Below are 12,229 nucleotides of genomic sequence, written 5' to 3'. Positions count from 1 at the left end.
TCGGGGCCGTCTCATAGGGCCGGTGCAACAAAACGACGCGAGGGAGGGTAGTGACACCGCGACAAGGACATTAGTGCGACGTGACTACGGAGGCAGGCAGTGGCTCGGCGAGTAGGTGGTTTGAGCAGTGGAAAGAGTGCCACATCGGCTAGACGAAGGCCGCCGTGACATCGGTCTGGCCCACGCACGTCCTGGACGACAGCGCGCACGCGACGGCTGCGTAGCAGCAGCTTGACGCCGCAGAAGGTGACCGCAACCAACCCCCAGCCCGACGCGTGGCCGACAGCCAGCAAGGCCGACCACGAGCACGATCGTGGCCAAGAGTGGCCAGGCATCGGCAACGTGTGCGCGTGGTGATTGCGGACTCGGGCTGATCGACCGCCACCGGTGTCACGTACGCATTTTAAAGCGACTCAAGAGTCGTTGATCCTCACATCTGTAACTCAAACCAATTTCACTACTCTAAAGTCCACACTACCGATTATCTAACGAAGCAATCATCAAGATCAAAGAGCAGTTAGGGAGGGAGATAAACGAATGCCAACCTGAGTTTAATCCCGAAGTGCCAGTTCATGAACAGAACGTCAACGACATAGTTCACAGCGTGTTTTAACGAAGTTTGGGCAATTTTTACGAGAGCAACGTGACACCCAGCACAACAACCACCTATGCCATGCTCAAGTACTCACTTTGATGCAATCAACAATACCTAAACATGCAGCTAGTGTTTAAACATTTTTGTTAGAAATTAAATGTCAAGATAGCATTGTCTTACTACTTTTCCCATACATAGAAAAGTTAAGGTTCAGTTCGAACTAACAATCATTAACACTTTTGTTACAAATTTTAAAAGGCCTAAACCCTATTAACTCCAACCCACAAGTATTTCATGCAATGGTCCATACTTCATACTAACCCATAGAAACAAAATATTTAAGCATTAATTAATTATTTTGCCCACAAGAAATCGCCAAAAATAGTACTTTAAACGTAAGTTCAAGTGTTTGCCGTCTTAACGAAAAGTGCTTATCTTAACTTCAAATTTGATTTTTGGGCTCTCAAGAGCACTAGTTAACAATATTTATTTTGATTTTTCTCAACCACAAAAGTGAGTCACATAGAATTTGTTTATCATTTCAGGTAAGTTTTAAACTCTTAAACCCAACGAACTTGTTTTGCTAATCTTTCTTAGGTCTTAATCTTGGCACTAAGCAAGCTCGTAACACCAGGGGTGTTACAGCCGCCGGGGAGCTCGGTCGGCCTAGATTCGCCGCTGAGGAGCTCGGTCGGCCTGGATCCGTCGCCGGGGCACGCGAACGGCATGGATCTGCCGCCGAGGAGCTCGGACGCCGTGGATCCATGCCGCCAAGAGCCACCGTCGCCCGGGCCACTGCTGTTGCTGCTCCGCCCGCCACCATCACGAGATAGGCCGCACCCATGACCGGATCCAAGCCAGGGAGAGAGGCCGCTGGAGGAGGCTGAGCCCATGGCCGGATCTACCACCCCTCCCACGACGGGTGGCCGCGCCGCTGCTCCGCCAACACGCACTTGTCGAGCCCCGCCTCTGAGCCATCGCCACTCCGTGTGAGAAGAGAGGTGAGGGAGAGGAGAGAGAGAGAGAGAGAGAGAGAGAGAGAGAGAGAGAGAGAGAGAGAGAGAGAGAGAGAGGGAGAGAGTGAGGCTATTGAGGGAGAGAAGAGAGAGTGAAGCCGGTGAGGTGCGCGCGGCATGTGAGGCCGAGCAGCGGGAGGAGCGCGCGGCGCTGAGGAGAAGAGTGAGGGAGAGAAGACTAAGAGGGCTAGGGTTTCGACTAATTATATACTGTGCCCGAGTTTTGGGCCAAGTGGGCTTCCTAGTGGGCTCAACCATATTAACTGAGACGGGCCTTATAAGAGGCCTGCCACTGAAAATGGGGATATTTTTTGGCCTCGGTTAATAGATTTTTGGAGGTGGTTATTTTTTAACCGCCTTCGTAAATCGATTTTGCGAGGTGGATGATTGTGACCGCCTCGGTTAATAAAAAATAAAAATGCCTGCCTCGGTTAATCCTAGGCATTAACCGAGGCGGTTCAACACCCCCCCCCCCCCCCCCCCCCCCCGCCTCGGAGCCCCTTTGCAAAATGCCTCGATTAAGTTTTTTTTTGTAGTAGTGCTAATTGTTGTAGGAAGTGTAGGAGTGTTTTGGCGCTAGTTGTTTTTCTGAGTAGTGGTAGTCATGGTGGTGTGGGTGCTAGGGTGTGTAACATTTTTCGACTGCTCTCCATGTTGTTTGGGTTTTGTACTTCGGTCTCCTTAAACCATCATTTGTTTTTTTTCTAGTTCTGTAAATCTCACGGCAAAACTTGCGCTATCTTATAAAAAGGTATTGTCACTTTTTTTTATAGACACTCAAAAGAGTGCTTCGGATCTAATATATCTCAAGGAAACCAAAGGATAGTATAAAAGATAAACAACAAGATACAAAATGATCTCTAAAAAAATAAGAGTAGGTCAAAGACCAAATCAGCTGTCTTCTTCCTCTCATCGTCCACTGCCCATTGGACTGAAAAGACAACAAAGAAAAGCGACACATGCGTACACCCTCATCAAACAAGGTTTTGAAGACCACAAAAGACAATCGTCGCTGATAACGAGATTTAATATCCACCGGAAGAACATCGGTTAGAGGAGCTCTCCAAAGAACACAAACTTACTCCTTCACGGTGTGGCCCACTCCAACTACACCCCCCCCCCCCCCCCCCCCCCCCGCGGATAACGGGTGCCAGGACGAAGGCTATGACTCACGCTGTGCTCACATGCTGCACAGGGCAGTAGGTGAACAACCACGACCCGCACTGTGCCACCATGGTGCACCATGCCTTGATGTGAGAAGCAAGAAGCCCGTGACCATACTCGGACATGTCTACAGAAGCAAGGACAAGACGTGGAGGGCCCACCGACCAAGCTCGCCAGCTTCCCCCTCCTTCAGGCTCTTGACCACTCAGGTCGGGGGAAAACCCTCTCTCTCGATTGTCACCCGGCTCCCAAGACTATATAAGGGGAGCCGGCCTTCATTCAGAACGATCGAATTCTCCTACCTCGAACCTCCTCACCGTAGAACCTTAGCTTACGAACCCCCCATTGTAAGCCTTTGGAGCACTTGAGCCGAGGAACACAAACTCGAATATCTCTGAGACTGGACGTAGGGCTTCGCGTCCTGAACCAATATAATTCCTTGTGTCTCAAGTGCCACCATCGATTTCCCTTGAGCAGCGCAGCGCTAAATTTACTGGCCGGTTCACAAAATACCGACATACTATATCTATTTTGTGTCATAAATATTGATACTTTTTATATAAACTTGGTCAAACATTAGATAGTTTAACTATAGAGATGGAACTAGAATTACATCATTTTCTGCATAAAAGCAATGTCCTCTTCTTAAGAACACAAAGTAACATCAGGCGACATGTATAAACAATAATAGCAAAATTGTTTACGGATATATCCTAAAAGGAAATCTAAAGTTCAAGTCGAACATCAACCAGAACAAAGAAACCAAAGTATCAGAACAGAAGGGTTGCCTATTTTCGCACTTCTTATAGCTAGTTGACCACGGCTATATGTGGATCATTACTGCTTTGGAAATGGTAGAACACTATGCACGCTCCATCCATGGGCCGCGCCGAATGCACTCCCATTGTGTGCTAATAACTAAAATTAGGACTCTCAACAATCAAGACGTTATCTTTAGAACAAGAAGATGGCTTCATCCATGTGCAATTCCTCACATCAAGGGAACTGAAGGTATCAACCGTTAAAGATGGACGCGTTTCTGTTCTTGCCCCCCTGTAGTGAATCGCTATCGCTTTCGGCAGCAGGTGCACTTCTCCTGCTCGTGTTTCAGAGCCTGCGGATAGGAGCTATGGTCAGTATGTACGTAATTCCTGACGATCGATCAAGAAAGATATCAAATTAAATGGCCTTTAATTTGTGTGCTGTCAAGAATACCAGCCTGTGATCAGTAGAAACTGAAACGCATTCGTCTTCAGATCATTGCATTCTCTATAGAAAAAGCATACAGTAACATATTTGTATACATGCACAGGAATGTAAATTACCTGCAGTTCGCTCTGCAGGCCCTTGATGTGCTCAACTGCAAGGTCCAACATGTCCGCGGTGCTCGTTTGCTGTGGCATCAACACACACATATATATATATATATAAGCAAGATCACTGATCAGTTAAATATTCTTTCTCCGTAGTGTTCAGTAATCTAGTTATTATATACATATTGCTGCCTCGTGCAGGTATATATATATACACAAACTATACCTAAGGGATCGAGAAACTGCTTTGCACAATGGTCATCATTCTATCTATCTGAGTGGTAAAATGTATGTAAGAAAATGTAAGTAAGTTGTGGCGTCACAGTTCATAGATCAACAACAACTCGTAGTTACCTTGTCCATGTTGGGCACGAGGTCCTGGAGCTTCCTGAGCTTCTCGCTGATCCTCGTCCTCCTCTCCTGCACCATATGTAAATCACGGTGAATATAATCGCTCCTGCTGCAAAAAACCTGATAGAGGAATCTTGGGATTCATATAAGTCCGTGTTTGCGCATATATACGAAATTACGAACGCACCCTCTCGGCGATGCTCCTGGGGTGCGTGGCGCACCCGCGCTTGGCGCGCACTTTGAATGGCACCTGGTCCTGCTGCAGCTGCATGTACCTGTCAATGCCCGCCATCTCCAGCGCCGTATCCGCCATGGCGCCGCTAAACTGCATATTATTCACGCAGATCCGTCAAACACAAAGAACGGGACGACAACAACACTCACTGGTGGCAAAGAAAATCAAAGCAGCTTACTAGCTAGAACGTGCATTGCAACATACATATATATATAGCTGTGGTATGCGTAAATGTGTAGTCTTCCATACCTGAGGGTCGTATGCGCCGAGGGTGGTAATGATGTCCCTGGACTCTTCCCACGGCCCAACAATGGAGAACCCGCCGGAGTACGAGCGCGCCGCCGTGGCACCACCGCTGCTGCTCTCGCCAGAGCCGCGGCCACCCGCCGCCCGGTCGCCCATCAGGCCGCCCGGGAAGGCGCCGCCGTCCTCGGAGATCCGAGAGCGGTGCAGGCCCACGGCGGCGCCCTGCTGGCCCTGCTGCGCCCCGCCGGTGAAGTTGAACTCGGACGACGGCTTCATCTTCCGGCCGCCGCTGCTGCCACTACTATTGTTGGCCGTTGAAGGATCACGCTGACCTTCGCCGCCACCACTGCCTCCGGCTTTATTCGAGCGTGGATACGCTGTCCCTGCGTATAGTAGTTTATTCCAACCAGCCGCGCATTGTTTAAAAAACTGTCAACTTTTTCGAGAGATTAAAAAACTGTCCACTTGCCAAGATGGTTAATGAATGATCTGAACCAGTGGGCAACTAGCTATTTTTATATAGGGTTAATTGGATTCATGCCATTACAAATTTTGCGTTTCTGAAAAATACCATTACTATTTATCTATTTGGAAAGATGCCATTATAATTCGTTGTCTACTTAAACCATGCCATTTTATACACTCGAGACAAAGTTGGGTCCACCTGTAGGTCACCATATTCTAGTATTGCCCAAAGTAACCCTTTCTTCTTTCTCTCGTCTCTGCTGACAGTGGGCCCCACCTGTCAGATCCATCTTCCTCTTTCTCCCATGGCATGGCTATGGCGGAACCCATCCCCTCCCGCTCCTGCCGCGACCAAGCGCGCCCGCCGCGAGGACCAGGCCCCCTCCCTTCCTTCCGCGTCCCCCGCTCTACCCTGGTAGCAGTCGCAGCGCCATCCGCACACCTCGGGCGCGCCAATCGCAGCCGCCATGGGCGGCATGCCTCTGAGCTCGCGACCGGCTCCTCTTCGCTCCCTCTCTGCCCTATATAAGCTGGGCCTCGGCACTGTGAGCACACGCCTCCACCGCTCCACCACTACCCGAGCCCTTTCCCACTCTCCAGCACCCATTTCCGCCGGCACAGCCGCCATTGCCGAGCTCTATTTGAGCTCGCTGTTCTCCGCGCTATGACCGTCTCCGACCTCATTTCCTCCTCCGTCGAGTTCGCAGAGGCACTACGAGTCCGTGAAACTGCTCCTTCGCATCAACCCACGCTAGCAACACCTTCGCCGCGAGCTCGCCAGAGTTGTCGTCCGCCTCGCCTCGGCTCCCTCCCTCTCCGGTCAGCATTCGACGATAAGAAGCCCACCATCGGCGTCGTGGTGAGCTCCTTCTCCGTTTGCATCTCTCCCCAGCGTATCCCGTGGCCCCCAGCTCAACTCTGAGCCCACATCGGCGAGCAAGCCATGGGCAGAGTGTGCACGGGAGAGAACAGAGAGAAAGAAGATGGATCTGACGGGTGGGGCCCACTGTCAGCAGAGAAGAGAGGAAGAAGAAAGGGTTACTTTGGGCAATACTAGAGTATGGTGACCTGCGGGTGGACCCAACTTCGTCCCGAGTGTATAAAATGGCATGGTTCAAGTAGACAACGAATTATAATGACATCTTTCCACATAGACAAATAGTAACGGTATTTTTCAGAAACGCAGAATTTGTAACGGCATGAATCCAATTAACCCTTTTATATATGCAACACGGAGCTAGCTCTTCAAAGTTCAAACTAAACACGGAGCTGAGACCAGAATAATGGAAGACGTCGGCCAGATATACGGCGTGGACGTTAGGAGGCCGGAGCGCACAAAGCGCCAATCCACTTTGCAACTTGCATATAGGCTACTATTTTTGGCAAAACGGCGGTGACGTCACGGTGGAGCCGTCAGCTGAACCTGGACTGCAGACAGCGCCGGGCCCACCGCAGCCAAGTGGGCGTTCCTTTGTGGTCCTACTTTTGATTAAGACAAGTGGCCGCCTTGGTTAGGGTTTGAGCCACTAATTAATAACACCCCCATTAATTAGTGTAAGCCTCATATAATTCACAACTGCCGGCCAATCTAGCTAGACCAGAATCTAGAGTGTTTGTTCAACTTGCCCCTCGAGAGATAGCAGTAAGTTAGGTTTATTTGGTTCGTGTTACTTCTATCCTTCCATGGTAATTTATGGATTACTTGGGGATGTTGTAATTGTAACCAATCAAACTCTGCTTCTGTTTAATGAAATACGTGTCGCTAGGACGCGCTTGCGAAAAAAAAGAGATAGCAGCAGCCAACCCTGCCATGTGGGACGCATTTGGGTAGCAATAGCATTGACCGGTTTGAAAGAAGCATCGGTAGGGCATGTACCGTAGGTGATGCCATCCAATCCACCTTGGCTGTCTCACTCTCGCACCAATAGCGTAGTCATATCCGCAAAAGCAAAATCTTACTGCTACAAAGACAGAATACAAGTCGTTTCTTATTTAGGAGTATCTCTTTCTAGTAGACAACTAATGTAGGTTGTGTACATGGCTACAGGCACCTAAAATATATACAGCCAATCTATATATATACTATACTGGATGAGTCTCTTACTTTCCCTAAGAGATAGCTGAAGCAATGTCTACCATCATCCATTTCTCGTTATAGACAGCAAATTCTGCTTTTCAATTTAGAGGACACAAATTCTATTGACACATATATATGGTGTGACGGTTTTCGCCTCAAACATCTTTACTATTTGCATCGTAGAGTTTAAATGTAAGTTTTGTTTCTCTCTTTCTCTTGAAAATTATTCTCCATGTCCCAAATAGTATATATAAGGTGTTCCTAGGATAGTTTAAGTGATATGAAAAAAAACTGAAGTTGCATAAGCCAATCCAACTAATTAAGTACATGTGAGTGTGTGTGTGTGTGTATATATATATATATATATATATATATATATATATATATATATATATAGGGAGAGTATATTCGGTAGTTAGCTATAAAATAAGTTATTTCATAGCCACCTCCATTTACGATAATTTTATATACTAATTTACGATAATGTCAATACATATTTACGATAGTTGGGTTACTATAACACATGGAGATATTTACCATAACGTTATAGTAAACCACTTTTATATATATATATATATATATATATATATATATATATATATATATATATATATATATATAAAAACTACTATCCTGTACTTGGCTACAAAATAACTTATTTTGTAGCCACTTTGAGTTACGATAATTACTATGTTAATTTACGAGATTATAGTAACTCCTTACTAAGTGGTTTAATATAACGTTATAGTAAATATCTCCATGTATTATAGTAACCCAACTATCGTAAATATATATTAATATTATCGTAAATTAGTATATAAAATTATAGTAAATGGAGGTGGCTACAGAATAACTTATTTTGTAGCCGGCAGTAGCCGGCTACAAAATAAGTTATTCTGTAGCCACCTCCATTTACGATAATTTTATATACTAATTTATGATAATGTCAATATATATTTACGATAGTTGGGTTACTATAACACATGGAGGTATTTACCATAATGTTATAGTAAACCATTTAGTATGGTGTTATTATAATCTCGTAAATTAACATAGTAATTATCATAACTCAAAGTGGCTACAGAATAAGTTATTCTGCAGCCAACTACAGGATAGTATATATATATATATATATATATATATATATATATATATATATATATATATATATATATATATATATATAGAACTACTATCCTATAGCTGGCTACAAAATAACTTATTCTGTAGCCACTTTGAGTTACGATAATTACTATGTTAATTTATGAGATTATAGTAACTCCTTACTAAGTGATTTACTACAACGTTATGGTAAATATCCCCGTGTATTATAGTAACCCAACTATAGTAAATATATATTGACATTATCGTAAATTAGTATATAAAATTATGGTAAATGGAGGTGGCTACAGAATAACTTATTCTGTAGCTGGCTACTGAATAGCCTCTCCCTATATATATATATATATATATATATATATATATATATATATATATATATATATATATATATAGAACTACTATCCTATAGCTGGCTGCAGAATAACTTATTCTGTAGCCACTTTGAGTTACGATAATTACTATGTTAATTTACGAGATTTACAGTAACTCCTTACTAAGTGGTTTACTATAACGTTATGGTAAATATTCCCATGTGTTATAGTAACCCAACTATCGTAAATATGTATTGACATTATGGTAAATTAGTATATAAAATTATGGTAAATAGAGGTGGCTACAGAATAACTTATTTTGTAGCCGGCTGCTGAATAGCCTCTCCCTATATATATATATATATATATATATATTGAGGGGTATAAATTGCAGTTGTTTGGCCGGCGTCAAATGAATCGTGGATTGTTTCTAATCTGCCAAAAGGGGGCCATGTCAACATCAAGTCGTGCTCCTCCACTATCACATATTTATTTATTTTTTATTTCCACATATAGTACTCTAGTTAAGCTAGGATGATGTACAGTGTAGCATTTCCCATCATACTATATTTGTATAGATTGCTCAGTAGCAACTAAGGTGAAATGAATATTAGCATATAGGCATTAGTATAATAAGGACAATTGTACGTGGTAGGTTGGCAGAACCTGCAAGGTATTTATATGTTTGACTCTAAAAAAACAGCAAATTAAATGGATGGTTTTCTTATCCTCCAGTGCAGAAACAAGCCAATGGACGAAAGAAATTAGAGTTAACCTCTCTTGACCAACTCACACTCTTCTTAATTAGCTGGCCAGTATGTATTCAAGATTATATGTGTATAGTATTCTCTACCAAAGGACATATTGTACATGCATAATGACTTTGCAACAACTGATCTAAATTAATGAATGGATATATAAATGGAAGGCAAGGACGCAAAACACATCGGCATAGTGTGCAAGTGGCAAACAGACCTTTAATTAAAAATGAGTTACTAGGATTAGACAATGAGGCAACTGTAGACATGTGAATACAAAAGTACATGTAAAAAGAATAAAAGTGTGACTTTCAAAATATCAGACCCCACATTTCACTATCGAGGAGACGCCAATAGAGAAAACCACCGCACCGTTATATAACTCTTTAGTTCTCTATCCCCTAGCAAGTTGTTAGTAGGGCCGGGGTCTATATAGAAAAGGCCATGTGTATAATAGGGTAACATATGAGGGTTAAACATGTTGTTTTCATGTTATATGCATACTACGATTTGAGATTTGATGCAAACTTTGTTCTACTGTTCAGTAGCTAAGGGTCTGTAATTTCATGCTGAACAAAAGCTAATCCATATTAACCACCATGTGAGAGAGTACATGTGACCGAAATCTAAGGCATCTTAAATGCATGCAAGACAGATTAAAGTAACTACTATGACAAGTCGATGAAACTGTAAAAGATGCCGCCACTGCCCTCTCCTCCATGGGCCATGGGCCATTGCAAGGGGCAGCAGCAGCCAGCAAAAAGCCGCGCGCGCATCTGTTTGTGCAAAACCGGCTTGGCCTCATCTAGCAAAATTTCGGTACCTGCTCTCCGCTTTAATCAACCAAAACCGGCAGGTAAAGTTGGGCAGTGCACGACACGGAACAAGTTGCAGCAACTGGTTAGCTAGTGGCCGGTGCACTATGGCCAGTAGATTTCCTTTGCGGCGGCCGGCGCCTATCATGAATGCAACAAAACCCACATGCGCCTTCGCCGGTTCGGCCTGCTTCTTCATTATCCACATAGGGGAAGGAAACTGGCCATTTCTCGAAAGAGTTGGGTGGATGAATGTCGCCATTATTAGGCATTACTAGCCAAATTGTTCGTTCCTTCCCGTGTGATGCGTGACAAACTAAAATCATGATGAAGGACCAATTCGTGGCGGAAAAACATGCCCCCCCCAAATCGCTAAAAGCACATGGAAATTGATGAAGGCGATTGAACGCCGGCGTAGTAATTAACTGTGGTATCTATCTCACTCACCGTTGTCCACCATGAGGTTGGAGAAGAAGCCCACCGGCGAGCTGCTGTGCCGCGCCAGCATGTCCATGGACCCATCGGTGGTCTGCCTATCATGGCGACGGTGTCCGTCGTCGTTCTCGTGCCCCAGCGAGATGTCGCCTCCTCGGTACCGCAGGCCCGCCGCCGCCCTCTGGCCCGCAAGCCCGCCTTGCTGGTGGTGGTGACCGCCCGACGAGGAGGAGGAGGACGGCTCCCCGCCGCCGCCGCCGACCGGCAGGAAGCGCCTCATGATGCCGACAACAACCCCTACCTCTCTCTATCACTCCGGGATAAGTCGTCCCGGCGGCCGGCCGTGTGCACGAACTTGGGCTGCTAGCTGGGACTGGGAGGGTAGCAGTGCAGGCGCCCCCGCGTGAAAAGGGTCCGCCCGCCGGGAATTGAAGGGAAGGGGAGAGGGAGGTCGTCAGCTGAGCGAGGGAGGATGAGGTAGGACGACTACGAGGCACGCGCGCGCGGTGGCCGGGAGGGACGTGGGTTTTGGCAGATGCGCGCGTGCGTTCACGCGTAATAACTCCGGCAACTGGGGTGCTGCCGTGGTGGTGGACTGGTGGTGCTGCCGCTGCTGCAAGTGGGCGTGGTGGGCTTAAAAGAGCGGGTGGGGGGTGAGCAGCCAGGCAGGCGGGCGCCGTGATTGGTTCTCGGGGCGTGCGGCGGGGTGCCGCGGGGGGACCGCCCCGCCCGGCGCCCGCGCTACCTAGGGTAGGTGCTCGCGCAGCCAACCGCAAGTGGAAAGACCGGGACCGGGGCACGGGCATCTCTTCGCTCTTCGGGGCCGGCCGGACGACCTGATCCGCTCGCTAGTCAGCTCTCGCTGGAATGCCTGCCCGGCCGGCTGCCCCCGCCGACGCCGCCGAGTGGATCAAAAGGTTGTCTCGCCGGCTGATGATAAGATTGCAATCACCGTAGGCACACATGGTTTCCTGCGCAGCCCGTGTTTTGCATCAGTGGATCACCCTGGGCCGACAGTGCTATTGTATTTTAGTTCCCCTTTCATTTAAATTATAGTCCACTTTAGGTTTATCCTGATTTAAACTTCTCTGGTCATGACCAAATTTTTGACAAAAAAATACATTATTAATAATGAAAGGGACCGTGACACCTAAGAGGGGGTGAATTCGGCAACTTAAAACTCTAACTCTAAATTATGACCTCTTTTTCTAACCTTAGCAAAACCTATGCAAAAGATAAAATATTTAAATGTGCAACTATGATTTTACTAGTGTGTTGCTATCTCTACCGCAAAAGAGTTGTGCAAACAATGTAAATGCGTAAGCT

The 12,229-nt window shown here is 46.0% G+C and overlaps 1 protein-coding gene across 2 annotated transcripts; it reads right to left on the bottom strand.

Moving 5' to 3' along the window:
- Positions 1–3,417: 3,417 nt before the first annotated feature.
- Positions 3,418–11,744, bottom strand: LOC136474182 (transcription factor bHLH80-like). Of its 2 annotated transcripts, none has more exons than XM_066471779.1 (6): positions 10,916–11,744; positions 4,924–5,303; positions 4,627–4,764; positions 4,443–4,508; positions 4,101–4,169; positions 3,418–3,926 (listed from the first exon to the last, which is right to left on the bottom strand). In XM_066471779.1, exons 1-6 carry the CDS (start codon positions 11,181–11,183, stop codon positions 3,909–3,911), a joined length of 939 nt encoding a protein of 312 aa, XP_066327876.1. In that variant the 5' UTR covers positions 11,184–11,744; the 3' UTR covers positions 3,418–3,908. The 2 variants fall into 2 exon arrangements, with proteins under 2 accessions (XP_066327876.1, XP_066327875.1); XM_066471778.1 differs by having other exon boundaries at positions 3,418–3,889.
- Positions 11,745–12,229: the final 485 nt, after the last annotated feature.

The sequence above is a fragment of the Miscanthus floridulus genome, chromosome 8 (genome assembly GCF_019320115.1).
Source record: "Miscanthus floridulus cultivar M001 chromosome 8, ASM1932011v1, whole genome shotgun sequence".
Taxonomy (NCBI): Eukaryota; Viridiplantae; Streptophyta; class Magnoliopsida; order Poales; family Poaceae; genus Miscanthus; species Miscanthus floridulus.
The sequence above is the reverse complement of the archived record's forward strand: the minus strand, read 5'-3'. Positions and strand labels throughout refer to the sequence as shown.